We start from the raw sequence: 25,000 nt of genomic DNA on the forward strand, positions 1-25,000 counted from the left end.
ATTCAAATTGGTTTGACATTTCAATAGTAAGACATAATAGTAAAACGTACATACATGTTAGATAAGAACACACAACTGATAGTTATTTTTCCAACTTAAACATATTTTGAGAGTTACATATTTGAAGAGAACTGAACATTTTTTAATTGTGCAAAACATTCTTTTAAATTAGAACTACATATTTTGAACCAAATGTCACAAAACCACTAAATTATGAAATGTCTAATTGTGAATAAAATGAGATTCATCATTTTTTTAATGTAAAAAAAAAAATTCTGAGTGTTTTTTTCAACATTGACTGCCAAACTAAATGTAAATTAATTCAAAGTTGAAAAATGTTGATTATGAATTAATTGTTTAAATTACATAAATACTTGGCTTATTGTAAATAAATTTTTTTAAACTAATAATAGGGTAAAAGTATGCAATAGAGCTGCACGATTTTGAGAAAAAAAAATCTACCGTATTTTTCGGACTATAAGTCGCAGTTTTTTTCATAGTTTGGCCGGGGGTGCGACTTATACTCAGGAGCGACTTATGTGTGAAATGATTAACACATTAGCGTAAAATATCAAATAATATTATTTAGCTCATTCACGTAAGAGACTAGATGTATAAGATTTCATGGGATTTAGCGATTAGGAGTGACAGAGTGTTTGGTAAACGTATAGCATGTTCTATATGTTATAGTTATTTGAATGACTCTTACCATAATATGTTACGTTAACATACCAGGCACGTTCTCAGTTGGTTATTTATGCCTCATATAACGTACACTTATTCAGCCTGTTGTTCACTATTCTTTAGACATTTTAAATTGCCTTTCAAATGTCTATTCTTGGTGTTGGGTTTTATCAAATAAATTTCCCCAAAAAATGCGACTTATACTCCAGTGCGACTTATATATGTTTTTTTTCCTTCTTTATTATGCATTCTCGGCCGGTGCGACTTATACTCCGGAGCGACTAATTGTCCGAAAAATACGGTAATTGCGATTTTTGTGACAAAAATTGCAATAGCGATTACATTTGCGATTTTTAGATTTCATTTATCCGAATTCCTAAAATTGCTAGAATGACAAGTGAAGGAAGATTATTTTACAATGTCAACCAACATATTTTTGCCCCACACATTTGAACAATATCTACTTTCTAAAACATTTGAGTTACGTCTACAACACCCGTGTTTATTTACACTGTCCTTGGCTGCACTGCAAAAAGTCAGTGTTCAAAAACAAGTTAAAAAAAATACAAAAATGAGGGGTATTTTACTTGAACTAAGCAAAATTATCTGCCAATAGAACAAGAAAATGTGGCTTGTCAAGACTTTCCAAAACAAGTCAAATTAGCTAACCTCAATGAACCCAAAAATAGCTTAAAATAAGTATATTCTCACTAATAAGTGCACTTTTCTTGGTAGAAGAAAATTGAGACCTTTTTGCTCAATATGTTGAAAAATATTCTTAAATTAAGTAAATGCTGATGCCATTATCTTGACATAATGATTTTTTTTTTCATGCTTGAAATAAGAAATTATTACTTTAAAAAAGTAGTTTTATACTTGTGAGTGTTGATGACACAGCTTTGCATCAGCTGAAATTCTAGTTTCAAGCATGTTTTACTCAATATAGGTCATCAAATCTCAGCTACAAGCTGTAATATCTTACTGAGATCATTTAGGACCAAAACACTTAAAACAAGTAAAACACTCTAACATAAAATCTGCTTAGTGAGAAGAATGATCTTATCAGACAGAAAATAAGCAAATATCACCCTTATTTGAGATATTTCAGTTTTTGCAGTGTGCTTGTTTGGGACTGTGGTGACAGACCTCGTACTCTTTTCACCGGAGAACTTCCTTCAGCCATTTTACACGGACACCAATAAAACTTGGTTCATTGAGTACCTCCCCAGAAAACACTTGGCTCTTCAAGTGCCGCCATAACAACCAACATTAAATACAGTCGCGTAGTAGGCCTAAGTATGCATTAAAAACAAGGCAGATGATTTCTTTAACAAAAATATTGAATATTTTTAGCCACTCCCAGTTTGAACAGTAACACTGCGTTTGAATATTTAATTAATTGATTCCTTACATACCACTGGTGGAACCTGAGCCTCTTGCGTTTAATAATTGCAGTAATTAACACCTTCCAAGTCCATTAATGATGTAGTCCTACAATATGTTAACATTGTTGCAATTAGGCCAGCAGTCATGTTTTAAATTAAGACGTGAGAAAGTTACAATTTAAAAATATGCGGAAAAAAGAAGCACTTTTCAAGAAATACATTTTCAGAGTGTGTGCAGTGAGATTTGTTGAATAGGTGAACTCGGGAATCTCACCACTGGACACCATCCAGCTGACACAGTAACGAGGGAAGGCGGTCTGGGGGTCGTCACTGTAAGTCAGCAAGTAGTCGAAGCCATTCTGGAACAAAAACAGTCACATTTTTAGAAGTGGCTCACCATAACAAGAGTTAATTTGGTGTTTGTAGCGCTAGATTAGTGACAATAACCTCGTCAAAGGACGTGTGCGGGCGGATGACCATCTTGGACTGGTACGTGTGAACTCTCACAAAGTCCTGAGACTCTGGAACTCTGGGATGCTGCACAGCTCTGATAAAAAGAGGACATCAATCAATGTTTATTTATATAGCCCTAAATCATGATTGTCTCTTATGTATATATATCAGGGGTCACCAACCTTTTTGAAACCAAGAGCTACTTCTTGGGTAGTGATTAATGCGAAGGGCTACCAGTTTGATACACACTTAAATAAATTGCCAGAAATAGCCAATTTGCTCAATTTACCTTTAACTCTGTTATTATTAATAATTAATGATATTTACACTTAATTGAACGGTTTAAAAGAGGAGAAAACATGAAAAAAATGACAATTGAATTTTGAAACATAGTTTATCTTCAATTTTGACTCTTTAAAATTCAAAATTCAACCGAAAAAAAGAAGAGAAAAACTAGCTAATTCGAATCTTTTTGAAAAAATTAAAAATAATAATTTATGGAGCATCGTTAGTAATTTTTCCTGATTAAGATTAATTTTAGAATTTTGATGACATGTTTTAAATAGGTTAAAATCCAAGCTACACTTTGTCAGAATATACAACAAATTGGACCAAGCTATATTTCTAACAAAGACAAATCATTATTTCTTCTAGATTTTCCAGAACAAAAATTTTAAAAGAAATTTAAAAGACTTTGAAATAAGATTTAAATTTGATTCTACAGATTTTCTAGATTTGCCAGAATAATTTTTTTGAATTTTAATCATAATAAGTTTGAAGAAATACTTCTCAAATATTCTTCGTCGAAAAAACAGAAGCTAAAATGAAGAATTAAATTAAAATGTATTTATTATTCTTTACAATAAAAAATTTTTTTTTACTTGAACATTGATTTAAATTGTCAGGAAAGAAGAGGAAGGAATTTAAAAGGTAAAAAGGTATATGTGTTTAAAAATCCTAAAATAATTTTTAAGGTTGTATTTTTTCTCTAAAATTGTCTTTCTGAAAGTTATAAGAAGCAAAGTAAAAAAAAAGTATGAATTTATTTAAACAAGTGAAGACCAAGTCTTTAAAATATTTTCTTGGATTTTCAAATTCTATTTGAGTTTTGTCTCTCTTAGAATTAAAAATGTCGGGCAAAGCGAGACCAGCTTGCTAGTAAATAAATACAATTTAAAAAATAGAGGCAGCTCACTGGTAAGTGCTGCTATTTGAGCTATTTTTAGAACAGGCCAGCGGGCTACTCATCTGGTCCTTACGGGCTACCTGGTGCCCGCGGGCACCGCGTTGGTGACCCCTGATATATACAGTGGGGCAAAAAAGTATTTAGTCAGCCACCCATTGATTGTCAATGGGTGGCTGACTAAATACTTTTTTGCCCCACTGTATATATACAAAGTACACATATTTGTGTATTCAAATGTAAGATGGTGTGCTGACTCCTACCTGGACACCAAGATCATCAGGTTGTTGTCCAGGTCCACGTCATAGCGCCGCACATAGACGTAGTCTCTGGAGTACATGGGGTACTGTGTGGGGGGAGAGAGTCCATTTAGTGCTTTTATTTTAGGTCCCAGAGGAGGAAGAGGAGGAAGAACTCACAGGAAAGTGCGTGGCCCAGTGGACCACCTCTGAGCCCGTGTTGACGTCTCGGTCCACCACTTCCAGTTTGATGACAAGCGCGTCCCACTTCTTCCTGTAGTCCGTGTCCAACTGGGACAAAGGCAAGACCGAGGTCAGCCGTGTTGTCATTGTGCTATTTAAACAGTGGTGTTGACATTGTGCAAGAGGTGGATCCATGAAGGACACCCAACAGCTGCTACTGACATCTTATGTAGACACAGAACTACAATTGGAGGTTGCTTACAGCCACAGCTCTTAATGACAGTGTTTCCAATACATTCATTTGTAGCCAGCGCTCATAAGCACATAACACACCTGGGTCTGCCAGAGAATAAGAAGAGTTGCCAACTTAGCTATATTTAGCCAGTAATCACAGCCCTGTCAGCACTCATGGATTTATTTCATCTCTAAGCAGAGAAGCAGAGGAGTATCTCGGTCTGAAAGTGCGGAAATAAGTCAGACAACATCAATAAATTCCTCCTCTTTACGTGATCCATGGTCTGGGTCAGCATGCTCCGCAATCATTAATTAAATATTTAATAATTTAATGTATTTTTTACATTGAATAAATGAATGACATTTGGACATAATGGTATTGCGGCCAAACAGCTACATTGTTGTTTCCTCTGACATCACATGGACAAAGAAAAGACCTTCTGGAGGAAAGTTCTGTGGTCAGATGATACAAAAAAAGAGCTGTTTGGCCACAATACGCAGCAATATGTTTGGAGGAGAAAAGGTGAGGCCTTTAATCCCAGGAACACCATCCCTACCGTCAAGCATGGTGGTGGTAGTATTATGCTCTGGGCCTGTTTTGCTGCCAATGGAACTGGTGCTTTACAGAGAGTAAATGGGACAACGAAAAAGGAGGATTACCTCCAAATTCTTCGGGACAACCTAAAATCATCAGCCCGGAGGTTGGGTCTTGGGCGCAGTTGGGTGTTCCAACAGGACAATGACCCCAAACACACGTCAAAAGTGGTAAAGAAATGGCTAAATCAGGCTAGAATGAAGGTTTTAGAATGGAAGTCCTGACTTAAACGTGTGGACAATGCTGAAGAAACAAGTCCTTGTCAGAAAACCAACACATTTAGCTGAACTGCACCAATTTAGTCAAGAGAAGTGGTCAAACATTCAAGCAGAAGCTTGTGGATGGCTACCAAAAGTGTCCTATTGCAGTGAAACTTGCCAAGGGACATGTAAGCAAATATTAACATTGCTGTATGTATACTTTTGACCCAGCACATTTTCAGTAGACTCATAATAAATTCATAAAAGAAGCAAACTTCATGAATGTTTTTTGTGACCAACAAGTATGTGCTCCAATCACTCTATCACAAAAAAATAAGAGTTGTAGAAATGATTGGAAACTCAAGACAGCCATGAAATTATGATCTTTACAAGTGTATGTAAACTTTTGACCACGATTTTAACTAATAGACTATATACAGTATATATATATATATATACAGTACAGGCCAAAAGTTTGGACACACCTCCTCATTCAATGTGTTTTCTTTATTTTCATGACTATTTACATTGTAGATTGTCACTGAAGGCATCAAAACTATGAATGAACACATGTGGAGTTATGTACTTCACAAAAAAAGGTGAAATAACTGAAAACATGTTTTATATTCTAGTTTCTTCAAAATATCCACCCTTTGCTCTGATTACTGCTTTGCACACTCTTGGCATTCTCTCCATGAGCTTCAAGCACACCTGTGAAGTGACAAGCATTTCAGGTGACTACCTCTTGAAGCTCATGGAGAGAATGCCAAGAGTGTGCAAAGCAGTAATCAGAGCAAAGGGTGGCTATTTTGAAGAAACTAGAATATAAAACATGTTTTCAGTTATTTCACCTTTTTTGTGAAGTACATAACTCCACATGTGTTCATTCATAGTTTTGATGTGACAATCTACAATGTAAATAGTCATGAAAATAAAGACAACACATTGAATGAGGAGAAGGTGTGTCCAAACTTTTGGCCTGTACTGTAAGTATTTTAAAATCTTCATGTAAAAAAAAAAAAGGTTTTTTTTAAGGTGTGGTGCCATTTATCTTGCCGTGGCGGCACGCCACAATCAATTACATGTAGGGCAGACCTGGGCAAATTAAGGCCCGGGGGCCACATGCGGCCCGTTGAGCTTTTCAATCTGGCCCGCCGGACATTCCCAAATAATTTTTTTTAGATGTTTAAGATGGAAAGTGTAGCTGCCATTATGATGTGCAGTGATGTTTTCTAATGACCGCAAGTCTTCAACTATACTAAGTCTTTCAATGCTTGGAATCTGCACTTTTGCATGATATACTAGTTACTATGGTCATCTAATTAGTTACTATGGTAATTTAATTAGTTACTATGGTAATCTAAGTCACAGCAGCTCAGACGAGGCACCAAGCAGTGTGGGTGGGGAGCGTTTCCACAGAGTGTTTCCAGAGCGGCCAGCTTGAAATGTGGGTGTCAGGGACAGACGCGGAAGGAGATTTTTACAACTAAGTTCTAAAGCTTAGTGATATATCACATATCAGATTGTAGCTGGGTTTATTTCCACTTTGCGTTCATATTTAACTCTGTTTGTTGCATTTTTGTTGCGTTTTGCTTGATTGTAAAATATGTGGATGGAGAGGGGGTGTGACGTTCATATGTTGTCAATATTCAGTGTTTTATCCTTCATAGTCAATATTGTAAATCCCACATTCTTTATTTTCATGTACATTCTGGAAGTCTCATTCAGTAAAAAAAATTTAAATTCCATTCCGTTTTTTAAGGTGGTCTGTCATAACGGGGCGGTATAGCTCGGTTGGTAGAGTGGCCGTGCCAGCAACTTGAGGGTTCCAGGTTTGATCCCCGCTTCCGCCATCCTAGTCACTGCCGCTGTGTCCTTGGGCAAGACACTTTACCCTGTGCCACCCACACTGGTTTAATTGTAACTTAGATATTGGGTTTCACTATGTAAAGCGCTTTGAGTCACTAGAGCAGGGGTCACCAACGTGGTGCCCGCGGGCACCAGGTAGCCCGTAAGGACCAGATGAGTAGCCCGCTGGCCTGTTCTAAAAATAGCTCAAATAGCAGCACTTACCAGTGAGCTGCCCCTATTTTTTAAATTGTATTTATTTACTAGCAAGCTGGTCTCGCTTTGCCCGACATTATTATTTCTAAGAGAGACAAAACTCAAATAGAATTTGAAAATATTTTAAAGACTTGGTCTTCACTTGTTTAAATAAATGCATTCATTTTTTTACTTTGCTTCTTATAACTTTCAGAAAGACAATTTTAGAGAAAAAATACAACCTTAAAAATTTTAGGATTTTTAAACACATATACCTTTTTACCTTTTAAATTCCTTCCTCTTCTTTCCTGACAATTTAAATCAATGTTCAAGTAAATTTATTTTTTTTACTGTAAAGAATAATAAATACATTTTAATTTAATTCTTCATTTTAGCTTCTGTTTTTTCGACAAAGAATATTTGTGAAATATTTCTTCAAACTTATTATGATTAAAATTCAAAAAAATTATTCTGGCAAATCTAAAAAATCTGTAGAATCAAATTTAAATCTTATTTCAAAGTCTTTTGAATTTCTTTTAAAATTTTTGTTCTGGAAAATCTAGAAGAAATAATGATTTGTCTTTGTTAGAAATATAGCTTGGTCCAATTTGTTATATATTCTAACAAAGTGCAGATTGGATTTTAACCTATTTAAAACATGTCATCAAAATTCTAAAATTCATCTTAATCAGGAAAAATTACTAATGATGTTCCATAAATTATTTTTTTATTTTTTTCAAAAAGATTCGAATTAGCTAGTTTTTCTCTTCTTTTTTTCGGTTGAATTTTGAATGTTAAAGAGTCAAATTTGAAGATGAACTATGTTTCAAAATTTAATTGTCATTTTTTTCGTGTTTTCTCCTCTTTTAAACCGTTCAATTAAGTGTAAATATCATTAATTATTAATAATAACATAGAGTTAAAGGTAAATTGAGCAAATTGGCTATTTCTGCCAATTTATTTAAGTGTGTATCAAACTGGTAGCCCTTCGCATTAATCAGTACCCAAGAAGTAGCTCTTGGTTTCAAAAAGGTTGGTGACCCCTGCACTAGAGAAAAAGCGCTATATAAATACAATTCACTTCACTTCACTTTTAGCGTTCAATCAGACATTATTGTGAGGTTTTGTATTAGTGTTCCTAAAAATAGTTATGCCGGCCCCCAGACACATTTTTTAAATAATTGCCCAGGCCTGATGTAGGTGCAACCCTGCAGTATACATTGCAAGTCTTGTAAAAGTTGATAAATATCATACCTGCACGTTGAAAAACTGTCTTGGTGTGATGTCGCTGTAGGAGCCCAACACTGTGATGGCACACAACAACAATAAGGGCTGTTATGATGTCGACTTGTTTCATGGCGGCCTGCAAGCTAACCCAGCGAGCGACTGACCTCTGTACTCGTACAGGTGACTGTCAGGGATGGGTCTCTTCCACACTTTGAAGTCTTTCTTCTCCATCACCGCCTCCCAGCCCACATCCACGTGTTCGCCGGTGGAGCCTGCAGCTTTGTGCTTTTGACTCTTCACCATGTCCAGCGCCTCTAGCTCGAGTCCACACCTGCACAGGGATGTAAGTATTATAGCACAATATGGCTGTGTTTGTATCGAGTGTGCACAATCCCAACCTGAGTATCTCCTCATCTTGAATCTTCTCATGCTCCCACATGAAGACGCCCGCCAGGGCCGCCATCAGCCGACCTGTCGGAGGGTGCTTGCTCTGCAACCGACGCCATATGCTCCCCACCAGGGTCCACCTGGTCCTCTCCGAGTACAAGTTGGAGTAGAGCTCGCCGATCCGACACGCGCGCCGCAGCCTCTGGCCGGTCAAAAAACTACAATGGTCCACGAATATGGACAGCAGTCCCTTCCTCTTTTGTCCGCATCTTGTAGTCTCCCGGACCAGGACCGCCGCCCTTTGGAGGGTGGACAGCAGCAGGCCTGTGGCCCTGCCCAGCCAGGGAGACGAGCCCCTGCCTTCCTCCTGCCGGAACAACCCCAAACTCCGCAGCCTGAGCGTCCTGACCCCGACCTCGCCGGGCAGACGACGCGGCACCGACTGAAACATGGCGGCCTCTCCTCCCAAGACTGGATGAGCAGCAAAGTAGGAGATGTGAAGAAATGCACCATATCAGTGTTATGTCACACGTGTCAATATCAGTAGTTTACCTTCAAATGCACCATGCCAGTGTTATGTTAAACGTGTGAATAGCAGTAGTTTACCTTCATAAGCAGCACATTTATCTCCAAAATAAGCATTTATCCCCAAAGTAAACATTTATCTCCAAAGTAAACATTTATCTCCAAAGTAAATATTTATCTCCAAAATAAACATTTATCTCCAAAGTAAACATTAATCTCCAGAATAAACATTTATCTCTAAAATAAACATTTATCCCCAAAGTAAACATTTATCTCCAAAATAAACATTTATCTCTAAAATAAACATTTATCCCCAAAGTAAACATTTATCCCAAAAATAAACATTTCTCTCCAAAGTAAACATTTATCTCCAAAGTAAACATTTATCTCCAAAGTAAACATAAAATAAACATATATCTATAAAGTAAACATACATATATATATATATATAAAGTAAACATATATATATATATAAAGTAAACATAAAGTAAACATATATATATATATAAAGTAAACATAAAATAAACATATCTATAAAGTAAACATATATATATATAAAGTAAACATATATATATATATATATAAAGTAAACATATATATATAGTAAACAAAGTAAACATACTATATATATAAAGTAAACATATATATATATATATATATATATAGTAAACATATATATACTGTATATATAAAGTAAACATATATATATATAAAGTAAACATATATATAGTAAACAAAGTAAACATACTATATATATAAAGTAAACATATATATATATATAGTAAACATATATATATATATAGTAAACATATATATATATATATAAAGTAAACATATATATATAAAGTAAATATACATATATATATAAAGTAAATATATATATATATATATAGTAAACATATTTATAAAGTAAACATATATCTATAAAATAAACATATCTATAAGGTAAACATAAAGTAAACAACATTATTGCGCTGAAGTTAGCGAGCACGCGACATTTAGCATCAGCTAACGTTAGCATGACTAACCTTAACCAGCAGTCTGCGACTGAAAGGCGCCACTTGCACCACCGCAGCCGGCAGATACTTTTAAGCGCCTCCGCTTCAACTTTATGTTGTTGTTGTAGTTGCAACTTGAGACTTTTATCCGAGTGAAGTTCCCACGTTTGGCATCTTTTAAAAAGCGACTGATTTGACCTCTTCTTCCCCGTCGTCTCTTGGACACACCCACCCGGAAGTTGAAGCCTGGCAGGCGTATAACACGCACGCTTATTGGACAGAGGTGATTCATAACGGGGGTTGTGATTGGTCGAGAGGGTAAATGATTAGCTCATGTGTATTTGGTAAAGATTGTAGCTAGATGAAATGTGTTTGTTCCGAATGTTCTCTGTCATATTTGCCACTGTCGTCCCAGGTTTGTATTTTATAAAACATCAGCTTTGGGGAGAGAAACAATCGCATTCAAACCTGGGTTTAAAAATAAGAGTCATGACGTCATCAATATGCGACCATGGCAAGGTACAGAAGCAGTCGGGGGGCGGGCATCATTTAAGAAAAAATATATACACACATTAGAACCAGTTCTGTATCTGTATTCATCCATCCATCCATTTTCTACCGAACATGCAAACAGAAAGACCCTAGCCCAGGAATCGAACTCACAACCTTCTTATTGTGAGGGATCAGCACTAAACCCTACAATGTGAGTGTGTGTGTGTGTGTGTGTGTGTGTATATATATATATATATATATATATATATATATATATATATATATATATATATATATATATATATATATAGCTAGAATTCACTGAAATTCAAGTATTTCATACATATACATATATATATATATATATATATATACATATATATATATATATACATATATATATATATATATATATATATATATATATATATATATATATATATATATATATATATATATATATATATATACATACACATACACATACATGTGTGTGTATATACAAACCCCGTTTCCATATGAGTTGGGAAATTGTGTTAGATGTAAATATAAACGGAATACAATGATTTGCAAATCATTTTCAACCCATATTCAATTGAATGCACTACAAAGACAAGATATTTGATGTTCAAACTCATAAACTTTATTTTTTTTTGCAAATAATAATTAACTTAGAATTTCATGGCTGCAACACGTGCCAAAGTAGTTGGGAAAGGGCATGTTCACCACTGTGTTACATGGCCTTTCCTTTTAACGACACTCAGTAAACGTTTGGGAACTGAGGAGACACATTTTTGAAGCTTCTCAGGTGGAATTCTTTCCCATTCTTGCTTGATGTACAGCTTAAGTTGTTCAACAGTCCGGGGGTCTCCCTTGTGCTATTTTAGGCTTCATAATGCGCCACACATTTTCAATGGGAGACAGGTCTGGACTACAGGCAGGCCAGTCTAGTACCCACACTCTTTTACTATGAAGCCACGTTGATGTAACACGTGGCTTGGCATTGTCTTGCTGAAATAAGCAGGGGCGTCCATGGTAACGTTGCTTGGATGGCAACATATGTTGCTCCAAAACCTGTATGTACCTTTCAGCATTAATGGCGCCTTCACAGATGTGTAAGTTACCCAGGTCTTGGGCACTAATACACCCCCATACCATCACACATGCTGGCTTTTACACTTTGCGCCTAGAACAATCCGGATGGTTCTTTTCCTCTTTGGTCCGGAGGACACGACGTCCACAGTTTCCAAAACCAATTTGAAATGTGGACTCGCCAGACCACAGAACACTTTTCCACTTTGTATCAGTCCATCTTAGATGAGCTCAGGCCCAGCGAAGCCGACGGCGTTTCTGGGTGTTGTTGATAAACGGTTTTCGCCTTGCATAGGAGAGTTTTAGCTTGCACTTACAGATGTACCGACCAACTGTAGTTACTGACAGTGGGTTTCTGAAGTGTTCCATGTGGTGATATCCTTTACACACTGATGTCGCTTGTTGATGCAGTACAGCCGGAGGGATGGAAGGTCACGGGCTTAGCTGCTTACGTGCAGTGATTTCTCCAGATTCTCTGAACCCTTTGATGATATTACAGACCGTAGATGGTGAAATCCCTAAATTCCTTGCAATAGCTGGTTGAGAAATGTTGTTCTTAAACTGTTCAACAATTTGCTCACGCATTTGTTGACAAAGTGGTGACCCTCGCCCCATCCTTGTTTGTGAATGACTGAGCATTTCATGGAGTCTACTTTTATACCCGATCATGTCACCCACCTGTTCTCAATTTGCCTGTTCACCTGTGGGATGTTCCAAATAAGTGTTTGATGAGCATTCCTCAACTTTATCAGTATTTATTGCCACCTTTTTTATTGTCAGCTGTTCAACACCTTTCTTACGTCACAACTCTGGAGAGCGATGAGCGTTGTCAGCAGGTTTTTGATTGGAACTTGTATTAGTAGATTGCCCAGTGAAGTACATATTCCGTACAATTGACCACTAAAAGGTTTAATGACATTCAAAAGGGTGAAACTAAAAAGACAAACAATACAGTCAACATATACATATGTTGTGCAAATGTAAACATATATATGCTGTAATGCTAACTTACAAGGCGTGTAGAAGGTAAACAAATGTGAATTTGTACTACTAACGCCATCTTAGATGACGTCGAAAGTCATCGCTAATGAGCATGACAAAGATCTCCTTTTACCATCACAAATCGTGAATTTAACGAACAATATTTTGGACAAAAACTAATTTCAACTTTTTGTACAAAAAGATATATGCAGTATTTCTTTAAAAAGAGCCACCATGTTTACCATGAATTGATTAACGTGGACCCCGACTTAAACAAGTTGAAAAACTTATTGGGGTGTTACCATTTAGTGGTCAATTGTACGGAATATGTACTGTACTGTGCAATCTACTAATAAAAGTTTCAATCAATCAATCAATACGTATATTTATTTATATACAAGTTATCTGCTTGCCTTACGCTACTTCCGGTTGATTCAAAGGACACACTTCTCAAAGATGCAGTATCTGCTTTGACCACATGGTGGCGACAAATACACATGTACCAATGTTAATTAAATGACAAGTATGACACACTTTAACAACAACAACTTTTAGTTTTAACAGAAAATATATGTATATATAAATATATATATATATATATATATATATATATATATATATATATATATATATATATATATATATATATATTTTTTTTTTAAATTTATTATTATTTTTATTATTATTATAGAGGTTTATTTGAAATAGGGACGGATACAAAAACATAGACATCTGAAACAGTTATCCGATGTATGCATCATAGTGTTTGTAGCCAAAGCTCATTTACAACACTTGTCCCCAACAACAACACAGATCCAACATCATTAAAATAGGAAAATAAAAAATAGAATTAGTCGATAATAATGATAATAGTAATAATACAGACAAAATGCAAACTAGATAAAAGCCAATAATAATAATAACACAGACAAAGTGCAGACTAGATAAAAACCAATCAGTAAAAATGAGTAAAAACTAAACATGGGAACACGATGGTTGCTCAACTAGCCATTATTTTGTTTGTTTTTTGAAAGTGACAAGTGCAGGTATACTTTTCAAAGTGTCCGGTAAAGAGTTCCATAGTTGTGGTCCTTTTATTGAAAAGGCAGTCTGGGCAAAAGATGTTCTACGGAATGGAACACAACAGTTGCCTTTTGACACTGCTCGGGTGGTAGATCTGGTACCACTTTGCAGTCTTGTAATAGCCTTGCAGAGCAATTGGGGAGCCGAGTTATCCAAGCATTTAAAAACCATATATATATATATATATATATATATATATATATATATATATATATATATATATATATATATATATATATATATATATATATATATATATATATATATATATATATATAACATTATATATATATATAACATTATATATATATATATATATATATATATATATATATATATATATATATATATATATATATATATATATTTATATATATATATATATAACATTATATATATATATATATAATGTTATATATATATATATATATATATATATATATATATATATATATATATATATATATATTTATATATATATATATATATAAAACATTATATATATATATATATATAAACTGCAAACGTGGGGGCCAAGTCACGCACTGTACAGTACTTGTTTATCTTACATTATGTAACTAAACGAGAGGGACAAAATAAATATATCTATTATATAACTTTGAATTTAAGACAACCGAGACTTTGTAGGCGTAGTAGACGACAGGTGGCGCTGTTTGTCCACGAAAATAACATATTGCACGCATACTGCATGCAGTGATGAAGGTGAGGGCATAAGTTCAAACAATACATCCCAGGGGAAAAAAAGCTACTATAGGCTTAATTACAGCCTAAGTGTTGTAATTAAGAGGTAAAGCATATTTTAGACTTCTGACAAAGAAATGTAATTTACATGCCCTCATTTGCGCCTTTGCTGCCACATATATATTAGGAAACCAAATGGTAATTAATAATAATAATATAAATAATGTTGTTAGACACAATTTAATGCCATTAAGGGGCAAGTGTCCCATTTTTAACCGTGGAATGTCTCCAAATGCCTTATTCTTTTCTTGAATTAATACACGTATTATTCTTTAATAATGCATTAAGTAAGATATTGTAAACGTGTAAACATGTCCAAACAAAACACGTTTTGGCGGCACAAACACGTCTTTTGCCAGAGTAAAAGTACTTTGAAATAATGACAGGAAATAGTAAAAGTGGGCGGGGCTTCGGTAATGATAACAGAAGGAGGTGGGCGATACTAGCACGTTTGGCGTCGACCTGATACCAGGCACATGCAGGGTAAGTTAGCCGATATATTTGGCTTGGACACTTTTTTCCAAGTCATTTTTCGGCAAACTAAATATGACATAAAACTATTGGTGTCACAAAACAACAAACTTGTGAAGAACATAGCTACATTTAATACAACAACATAAGACATTGTAACAGCTGATTACATAAGTGTGCAGCTCCACTAATGGACATTGGAGTGTTACTTTCAAAGGCAAAATTAAAGTATTTCTAGAACTTTATTGTATTATATGTATAGTACATGTTCCAAAAAGAAAAAAAAGCATAAAACACCAGCAGAATTAGAGATATTACAAGTCAAAGTGATAGTGTTACGCTCATGACTTGGTGTAACTAAACATTACCCTATAAGATGAAGGCAATTGCATTTTATTTATATTTGAAATGTATTCAATGTTTATAAATGAATATTTAAATATACTAAATGTAAAAAAAAGGGAATAAATATTCAAAATAAGATCATTAAATGAAATCTAGTTTGGTTACGCCATCATGAGCGCAACACAAGGTTGTAAAAGTTTCAACTACAATTCTAAATAAGATGTCAAAAGCAAACTGAAATCAAATACACACAGCTTAAAGATTGATCAATACCTATTTAAATTTAGTAACACATAAATATGGGCAGCACGGTGGAAGAGGGGTTAGTGCGTCTGCCTCACAATACGAAGGTCCTGAGTAGTCCTGGGTTCAATCCCAGGCTCGCGATCTTTCTGTGTGGAGTTTGCGTGGGTTCCCTCCGGGTACTCCGGCTTCCTCCCACCTCCAAAGACATGCACCTGGGGATAGGCCCCTCCCACCTCCAAAGACATGCACCTGGGGATAGGCCCCTCCCACCTCCAAAGACATGCACCTGGGGATAGGCCCCTCCCACCTCCAAAGACATGCACCTGGGGATAGGTTGATTGGCAACACTAAATTGGCCCTAAGTGTGAATGTGAGTGTGAATGTTGTCTGTCTATCTGTGTTGGCCCTGTGATGAGGTGGCGACTTGTCCAGGGTGTACCCCGCCTTCCGCCCGATTGTAGCTGAGATAGGCTCCAGCGACCCCAAAAAGCGGTAGAAAATGGATGGATGGAACACATAAATATGATGATTTATCAAAATATAAAAGAAATTTACCTGAACAGAACGCTCATGATGGTTACACCAAAAAGTAACGCTATGAATCGCGTTTTTTCCAAGTTTTTGGGGCATTTTTATGCTATTTCCAAGCATCTCCTTTTCATTATCGTTGATTTTAAACTAACTAATGCATATTGTATATGCATGCCCTAGTAAACAAGAAAAGGTCTTATTTATTTTGATTGTTACATTTTGAAGTACATTTGTGCAGGTGGGTGCGAATGTACCCATTACCAGAGTTGTACACATAACAAAGCCATTCCATTTGTTTTGTTTTTATTGTATTCAAGTTGGTTCATACAAATTAAGCAAAGTTAGAAGCAATAACTACTATTGGTTCTCATTCAAATGTTTTGTTTTGCCCTCAAAGTATGTTTAAAGGCCTACTGAAAGCCACTACTAGCGACCACGCAGTCTGATAGTTTATATATCAATGATGAAATCTTAACATTGCAACACATGCCAATACGGCCGGGTTAACTTATAAAGTGACATTTTAAATTTCCCGCTAAACTTCCGCTTGAAAACGTCTATGTATGATGACGTATGCGCGTGACGTCAATGGTTGAAACGGAAGTATTCCGACTCCATTGAATCCAAAACAAAAAGCTCTGTTTTCATCGCAAAATTCCACAGTATTCTGGACATCTGTGTTGGTGAATCTTTTGCAATTTGTTTAATGAACAATGAAGACTGCAAAGAAGAAAGCTGTAGGTGGGATCGGTGTATTAGTGGCTGGCTGCAGCAACACAACCAGGAGGACTTTGAGATGGATAGCAGACGCGCTAGCCGCCGACCTCACCTTGACTTCCTCCGTCTCCGGGCCGCCGACCACATCTATGACCGGGTGAAGTCCTTCGTCGCTCCGTCGATCGCTGGAACGCAGGTGAGCACGGGTGTTGATGAGCTGATGAGGGCTGGCTGGCGTAGGTGGATAGCTAATGTTTTTAGCATAGCTCTGTCGAGGTCCCGTAGCTAAGTTGGCTTCAATGGCGTCGTTAGCAACAGCATTGTTAAGCTTCGACAAGCTGGAAATTATTAACCGTGTAGTTACATGTCCACGGTTTAATAGTATTGTTGATTTTCTGTCTATCCTTCCAGTCAGGGGTTTATTTATTTTGTTTCTATCTGCATTTAAGCACGATGCTATCACGTTAGCTCCGTAGCTAAAGAGCTTCGCCGATGTATAGTCGTGGAGATAAAAGTCACTGTGAATGTCCATTTCGCGTGCTCGACTCTCATTTTCAAGAGGATATAGTATCCGAGGTGGTTTAAAATACAAATCCGTGATCCACAATAGAAAAAGGAGAAAGTGTGGAATCCAATAAACACCTTGTACCTAAGTTACGGTCAGAGCGAAAAAAGATACGTCCTGCACTGCACTCTAGTCCTTCACTCTCACGTTCCTCATCCACAAATCTTTCATCCTCGCTCAAATTAATGGGGTAATCGTCGCTTTCTCGGTCCGAATCGCTCTCGCCGCATTGTTAACAATGGGGAAATGTGAGTGGCCCTTCAACCTGTTACGTCACGCTACTTCCGGTACAGGCAAGGCTTTTTTTTATCAGCGATCAAAAGTTGCAAACTTTATCGTCGATGTTCTCTACTAAATCCTTTCAGCAAAAATATGGCAATATCGCGAAATGATCAAGTATGACACATAGAATGGATCTGCTATCCCCGTTTAAATAAAAAAAAAATCATTTCAGTAGGCCTTTTGTTTAAGGACATTTCTGTCCATAAGCAATTCATCAATATGATGATATTTAATATGTTGGGAGAACAGAACAAAACACACCATTTGTTAAAAATAAACAAACAAGAGAGACCTTGAAAGATGTCATCCGCATCACGCTCGGATTCGAGACGAGCCTGGTATCGATGATGTCGGCACTTGTGTCGACCCACCGCCTCTTGATAAACCCTCCCTTGCTGGCACTGCGCATGTGTGGTCAGAGACTAGTTATCATTGAGTCCTCACACGGTGAACGAGACGCGGGTCAACTACTAGGCAGCTCCGGACTGGAAACGGCTATCGTCTTTCTAACTGTACGTTTTCTTTTACAAACGTCAGTTCGCTATTTGCGGTGGGGTTTTATTTTTATTTATTTAAAAAAATATTCTACAGTTCCGCGCGCGCGCCATCGTAACGTTCCTGTGTGTGTGCGCGCGCATAATTAGCTTACCCGCTCGGCCATTCTTCAACGATATTGGCAAGGAAACGTGTGGTGAGTTCAAGTGTTGTCTGTTACACTCAAAATGTGTACTTTGTGGCACAATGTGTACTCTGTCTTTTACAGTGTCTGCGTGTATGGCGGAGAGTGTTGCTAATGTTAGCATCCATGACTTCCGACGACACGTTAGTTTGAATGAAAAACGGTCAACGTTGGGTTATAACACTTCAAGTTTTGCCCAAAATAAACTTCGCTGACGTTTGTCGAATGACTTCGATTTGACGGCACGCCGGTTAAAGACTCGTGCGGCTAACGTTAGCATCGTTTGTCCGGCACTTGGCAGGTCATTGAAGGGGGCTCGCTAGTACTCCCGCCCGCCTGCCTGCCCATTCATGCGAGCCACATCCGGGTCGCGGAAAGAAAGTCAAGCCATTTTATGACACGGCAAATAATTAATTAAAACTGTTACGATCGTTGAGTAAATGTTAAATGTGCTACGTAGTTTTATGAATGGATGACGACATGTGCGCTGGTTGAAAATGTACCTCCTTCGCTACTACAGACGCGACACTTTCTCTCCATAAACTGTTTTTTTCTTTCCCCAAACTGTTCTGTTTAAACATCCAATTTGTCTTAAACTCAACGGCGTGTTATAATTACAGATTTTTAAAGTCGTGATCCGGCTTTGTCTGGCGAAATGAGCCCGAAAATGGCCACACTCAAATCGATGCGTTCCAGTGAACTCGGAAAGTTGTAGATTTCCGATCACCGACTATGACGTCACGCATCAATGGCGATGGTTCAAGTCTAATACGAACATGTTATCAGTTGTTTACCGACGAACACCAACAAAATAAATTAGACTTAGACTTCCTTTTTATTGTCATTCAAATTTGAACTTTACAGTACAGATAAGAACGAAATTTCATTTAATTAGCTCATGGCAGTGCAGGATAAAAAAGCAATAAGGTGCATATATACCGTATTTTTTGGAGTATAAGTTGCACCGGAGTATAAGTCGCACCTGCTGAAAATGCATAATAAAGAAGGAAAAAAACATATATAAGTCTAAACTATGAAAAAAAACTGCGACTTATAGTCTGAAAAATACGGTAAATAAATAAATAGGTTACTGTACAGATAAATATATTGCACTTTTCCACAAGAGTCCACGTTTATGGATGTATGTTATATTGTCTTTTGTTTTATTCCAGCGAGTTAATCCATTTTGGGGGGTAGTTGAGGGATTTTTTTATGATGCGTTCAAGATCGCTCATTGACAGTTATATTGTTATATATATATATATATATTGACAGTTATATAACATGTCATGTTTTTTTTTATTTTTAGAAAATGTATGGCACGCAGGTTAAAATAGACATGCCATGTAAATATAGCATGTTTAACAAAACACAAAGGGTAGATGTGATTTATTGCAAGTGTATATTTTTTAAAGATGTTTGCTTAAAATAATAAAGAATAAATGGTGTGGTTTAAAATAGCTGATTGTACCAAAAAAGTATTTTTTCACTAATGAATAGAATAGAAATTGTTGTTTGGTTTGAGTCTCGTCCACGCCCGGGTCGCCCGCTGCTTCACTAGGGCTGGGCTATATGTCTGAAAACTGTATCACGATATAAGTGTTTGTTTTCTATCGGCCGCTATCTATAATTGTTGATATTTTTTATTACCTGTCTAAAATATTTATTTAAATGTAATCTTCCTCTGATTGTAATCCCCTCAGCTATCAAGGCGGAACGTGAAGGAATTGTCAAAACTATGGAAAACACTCAATGTAAACACCATTCTAAAATCACATTGAACACGTAGCCTTCGCCCGCCACCTTACTTCCTTAGCGGAGATCCACAAGCCTAGCAAAATGTGGCTAATGCTAATGTTTGTTCCAAAGAAAAGAAAAGTGTTGCCAGTGCTTTAGATTTGAGGCAACAGACGTAGAAGAAATGACTGCACGCTGCAAAGCTTCTTAAAAAAGGCAGCATCACAACATACTTATTCGAGCATGTGAAACAGCATCAAACTGAGCGGGGGAAATGCAACTCTCTACGAAGCGAACGAGACCACGACTAACACCACCTAAGAATCGGCTTATGGGGCAAAAACATTTACAGAAGGATGATGAGAAAAGGGGAATAATGTTGCACATCCAAACTGTGCACTCGTTTTAAATAGAACGCATTTAATCATCAAAATAGTGAGATATGACATGTGCAATTATGTCTAACATCATCAGTACACTAAGAAGGAGCCCAGGGTACTTATGGAAGAGTCTGTGTTTAAAACTGTATAGACAGCTCAATGTTTCACTTTATTTATTTGCATATATTGTACAATACTACATTTTTATTTACAGTAGGGGTGTAATGGTACGTGTATTTGTATTGAACGGTTTCGGTACGGCAACACACGGCATGCTAGCAGCTAACAGGCTAGGATAGACTGACCATACGTCCTCTTTTCAGCGGACATGTCCTCTTTTGCGGAGCTGTCAGGGTGGAGTTTCTTAAATGCCTCAAATGTCCGGCATTTTGAGTTAGGGTTGCGTGTATTTTCAATGTACGTTCAGGGTTAAGAAGGGGTTAAAAACAAAACAAATTGTGCGCGGAGCAGCATTGGTGAGGGAGGGGCAGAGACAGAGCGAGAGAGTTATGATAAACGCGCATGCGTCGCCAGGCTCTGCTTTTTATCCATAGATTTATCACATTTAATTATTTATGATCTATAGCAGGGGTGTCAAAAGTTGCGGCCCACAGCTAATGTTTTAAAGGCCCACGGCACATTCTAAAAATACTATTAAAATAAACAAAAACGTAACAAAAGTGAAATAAAAAAGCTTAAAGGTTAAATGTAATTTAGAAAAAGTTGCAATGTTGACTAATAAAACAAAGCTCTTTTTTTTTTCTTTCAAACTGTCATTGCTCAAAACATAATATTGAATCAAAATCAATGTTATTATGAATTATTGACATATCCAAGGTTCCCATTACTTCACATCAAATATTCCACTAGGAAAAATATTTTTGGTAGAAGATTTTGCAAATTTGATGAATAAATAACCAAAAATGTATATTTTGTTGTTTTCTTACTGTACCGAAAATGAACCGAACCGTGACCTCTAAACCGAGGTACGTACCGAACTGAAATTTTTTGTGTGCCGTTACACCCCTAATTTACAGTAATAGTTTATTAGAGACAAAAGTGCTAAGTTTGCACTTTAATAATCTGATTGATTTTAATAATCTGATTTTAATTTAATGATTAATGCTTGTGTTTTTTGCCAAGACAGAAGTTTTTAGTTTGCACTTTATTACATTTCAATGTTGGAGATTACTATTCCTTTTCCATGTACGACGGCTACATTTTTGTTTACAGAAGTATTACTTCCCAGAACAAGCACTTGATTTAGTTCTTTAAAAAAAGGATTGCATGAAATGTACGATTTTTATCTGGTCTCAAAATATTATACAAATTAGAATTTTGCTTATAAGTTGCAGTTTATGTAGTGTCATTTCAAACTACTAGTTTTTGAGCAAAACTTGTTTTGAATGATCCTTGTCGTTATGTTTGTATTCATTGGTTTCTTTTAAAAGTAAGAGGGAAAATCGTAAATCGAATTTTTTATGAAAAAATTGCAGATTTTATTTTAGGCCCAGTTTATTGTGATATGTATTGATATCTTTTTATCGGCCAGCCATTAAGATATATATTCAATGATAGCTTGTTAGTAGATCGACTTTGACAAAGCGCCATCAGTAGCTTGATAACAAACAGGAGCAGAGAGAGTATTGCTTGAAGCACGTTTGAAAGTGAACACCTTCTAGACCAGGGGTGGGCAATTAATTTTTACCGGGGGCCGCATGAGCTACCCGAGCACTGCTGGAGGGCCACATCGACAATATTTCAATTAAATTTTGCTCAATATTATTTTTGATATATACCGTAAGATAAATAATAATAGTAATACTTCAACATAGTGTGTGTAACAGCATTCCATGATTAATATAAATGAATTAACATTAATAATAAATGACAGTAAAATAAGCACACGTATGACTGAGGAGTCATAGTGTAACTTTGTGTGGTGTTTGAGTTGTCCGACTTTTTGTGTGGCCATAAACGCACCAGTGGTTTAGTGCTATGCGTGTTGGTGACAGATGACAAGTTGGTTTTGGCCTGGTTTGTACGGCAGAAAATGACTAGTTTTTCCAGATAGAATTGTTTTACTCATGTTTTTGGTGTGGTTATGTCCGAATATAAACAGTTTTGCTCAATAAAGTGATCGATATAATTCCTGTCCTCGAAGCATCTCGATAGACGTTACAATAATTGAACGGTGTTGACGAACACCGTTAGGGCCGCTTGTTGTCACTGTCACTCAAAGTTGCATTGCAAAATTACACAGAATAAATGTGTTTATTTTGTTTAGAATTCAGATGGGATTTGATTTGGTGCGCGGCATATACTTGCTGTGCGCAGAGGACGCTTGAGCAGTGCGCAATTGCGCAGGCGCGCACCTTAGAGGGAACGTTGCTTGGCAGTTCATGTCTTGTTGAAAACACGCCATTCCTCATCAACTTTTCTCTTTTTAGCGTCTCGGGTGTAAAGCGTGCATCACTTGTCGCTGCATGTGCACCACAGTACTACATAGTACTAGATAATACTAGACAGGAGGAAGTAATACTACTACAGTACTAGATATTACTAGACAGGAGGAAGTAATACTACTACAGTACTACATAGTACTAGATAATACTAGACAGGAAGAAGTAATACTACTACAGTACTAGATAATACTAGACAGGAGGAAGTAATACTACTACAGTACTACATAGTACTAGATAATACTAGACAGGAAGAAGTAATACTACTACAGTACTAGATAATACTAGACAGGAGGAAGTAATACTACTACAGTACTACATAGTACTAGATAATACTAGACAGGAGGAAGTAATACTACTACAGTACTAGATAATACTAGACAGGAGGAAGTAATACTACTACATAGTACTAGATAATACTAGACAGGAGGAAGTAATACTACTACAGTACTAGATAATACTAGACAGGAGGTAGTAATACTACTACAGTACTACATAGTACTAGATAATACTAGACAGGAGGAAGTAATACTACTACAGTACTACATAGTACTAGATAATACTAGACAGGAGGAAGTAATACTACTACAGTACTACATAGTACTAGATACTGAGACAGGAGGAAGTAATACTACTACAGTACTACATAGTACTAGATAATACTAGACAGGAGGAAGTAATACTACTACAGTACTAGATAATACTAGACAGGAGGTAGTAATACTACTACAGTACTACATAGTACTAGATAATACTAGACAGGAGGAAGTAATACTACTACAGTACTAGATAATACTAGACAGGAGGAAGTAATACTACTACAGTACTACATAGTACTAGATAATACTAGACAGGAGGAAGTAATACTACTACAGTACTAGATAATACTAGACAGGAGGAAGTAATACTACTACAGTACTACATAGTACTAGATAATACTAGACAGGAGGAAGTAATACTACAGTACTACATAGTACTAGACAATACTAGACAGGAGGAAGTAATACTACTACAGTACTACATAGTACTAGACAGGAGGAAGTAATAGTACTACAGTACTACATAGTACTAGATAATACTAGACATGAAGAAGTAATACTACTACAGTACTACATAGTACTAGATAATACTAGACAGGAGGAAGTAATACTACTACAGTACTAGATAATACTAGACAGGAGGTAGTAATACTACATAGTACTAGATAATACTAGACAGGAGGAAGTAATACTACTACAGTACTAGATAATACTAGACAGGAGGTAGTAATACTACTACAGTACTACATAGTACTAGATAATAATAGACAGGAGGAAGTAATACTACTACAGTACTACATAGTACTAGATAATACTAGACAGGAGGAAGTAATACTACTACAGTACTAGATAATACTAGACAGGAGGAAGTAATACTACTACAGTACTACATAGTACTAGATAATACTAGACAGGAGGAAGTAATACTACAGTACTACATAGTACTAGACAATACTAGACAGGAGGAAGTAATACTACTACAGTACTACATAGTACTAGACAGGAGGAAGTAATAGTACTACAGTACTACATAGTACTAGATAATACTAGACATGAAGAAGTAATACTACTACAGTACTACATAGTACTAGATAATACTAGACAGGAGGAAGTAATACTACTACAGTACTAGATAATACTAGACAGGAGGTAGTAATACTACATAGTACTAGATAATACTAGACAGGAGGAAGTAATACTACTACAGTACTAGATAATACTAGACAGGAGGTAGTAATACTACTACAGTACTACATAGTACTAGATAATAATAGACAGGAGGAAGTAATACTACTACAGT

General features: G+C 36.2%; 2 protein-coding genes across 3 annotated transcripts in view; one reads left to right on the forward strand and one right to left on the reverse strand.

Annotated features, from left to right (window-relative positions):
• Positions 1-10,569, reverse strand: part of LOC133638379 (stAR-related lipid transfer protein 7, mitochondrial-like) — an 11,592-nt gene extending 1,023 nt beyond the window's left edge. Inside the window, exons 1-8 of the mRNA XM_062030919.1 lie at positions 10,367-10,569; positions 8,825-9,284; positions 8,591-8,757; positions 8,454-8,503; positions 4,125-4,235; positions 3,969-4,051; positions 2,517-2,616; positions 2,344-2,428 (exon numbers count right to left, since the gene is read on the reverse strand). Of these exons, the coding sequence (XP_061886903.1) occupies positions 2,344-2,428; positions 2,517-2,616; positions 3,969-4,051; positions 4,125-4,235; positions 8,454-8,503; positions 8,591-8,757; positions 8,825-9,264 (1,036 nt within the window). The 5' untranslated portion in view covers positions 9,265-9,284; positions 10,367-10,569. The remainder of the gene's footprint in view (positions 1-2,343; positions 2,429-2,516; positions 2,617-3,968; positions 4,052-4,124; positions 4,236-8,453; positions 8,504-8,590; positions 8,758-8,824; positions 9,285-10,366) is intronic.
• Positions 10,570-18,318: 7,749 nt separating this feature from the next.
• LOC133638378 (sodium-dependent phosphate transporter 1-B-like) overlaps positions 18,319-25,000 on the forward strand; it is a 38,112-nt gene continuing 31,430 nt past the window's right edge. Inside the window, exon 1 of one of the 2 annotated variants that reach the window (XM_062030918.1) lies at positions 18,319-18,415. The gene's annotated coding sequence lies outside the window, so the exon portion shown is untranslated. Of the gene's footprint in view, positions 18,595-25,000 lie in introns of both variants that reach the window. The other variant, XM_062030917.1, reaches the window with a different exon arrangement.

The sequence above is a fragment of the Entelurus aequoreus genome, linkage group LG21 (genome assembly GCF_033978785.1).
Source record: "Entelurus aequoreus isolate RoL-2023_Sb linkage group LG21, RoL_Eaeq_v1.1, whole genome shotgun sequence".
Taxonomy (NCBI): Eukaryota; Metazoa; Chordata; class Actinopteri; order Syngnathiformes; family Syngnathidae; genus Entelurus; species Entelurus aequoreus.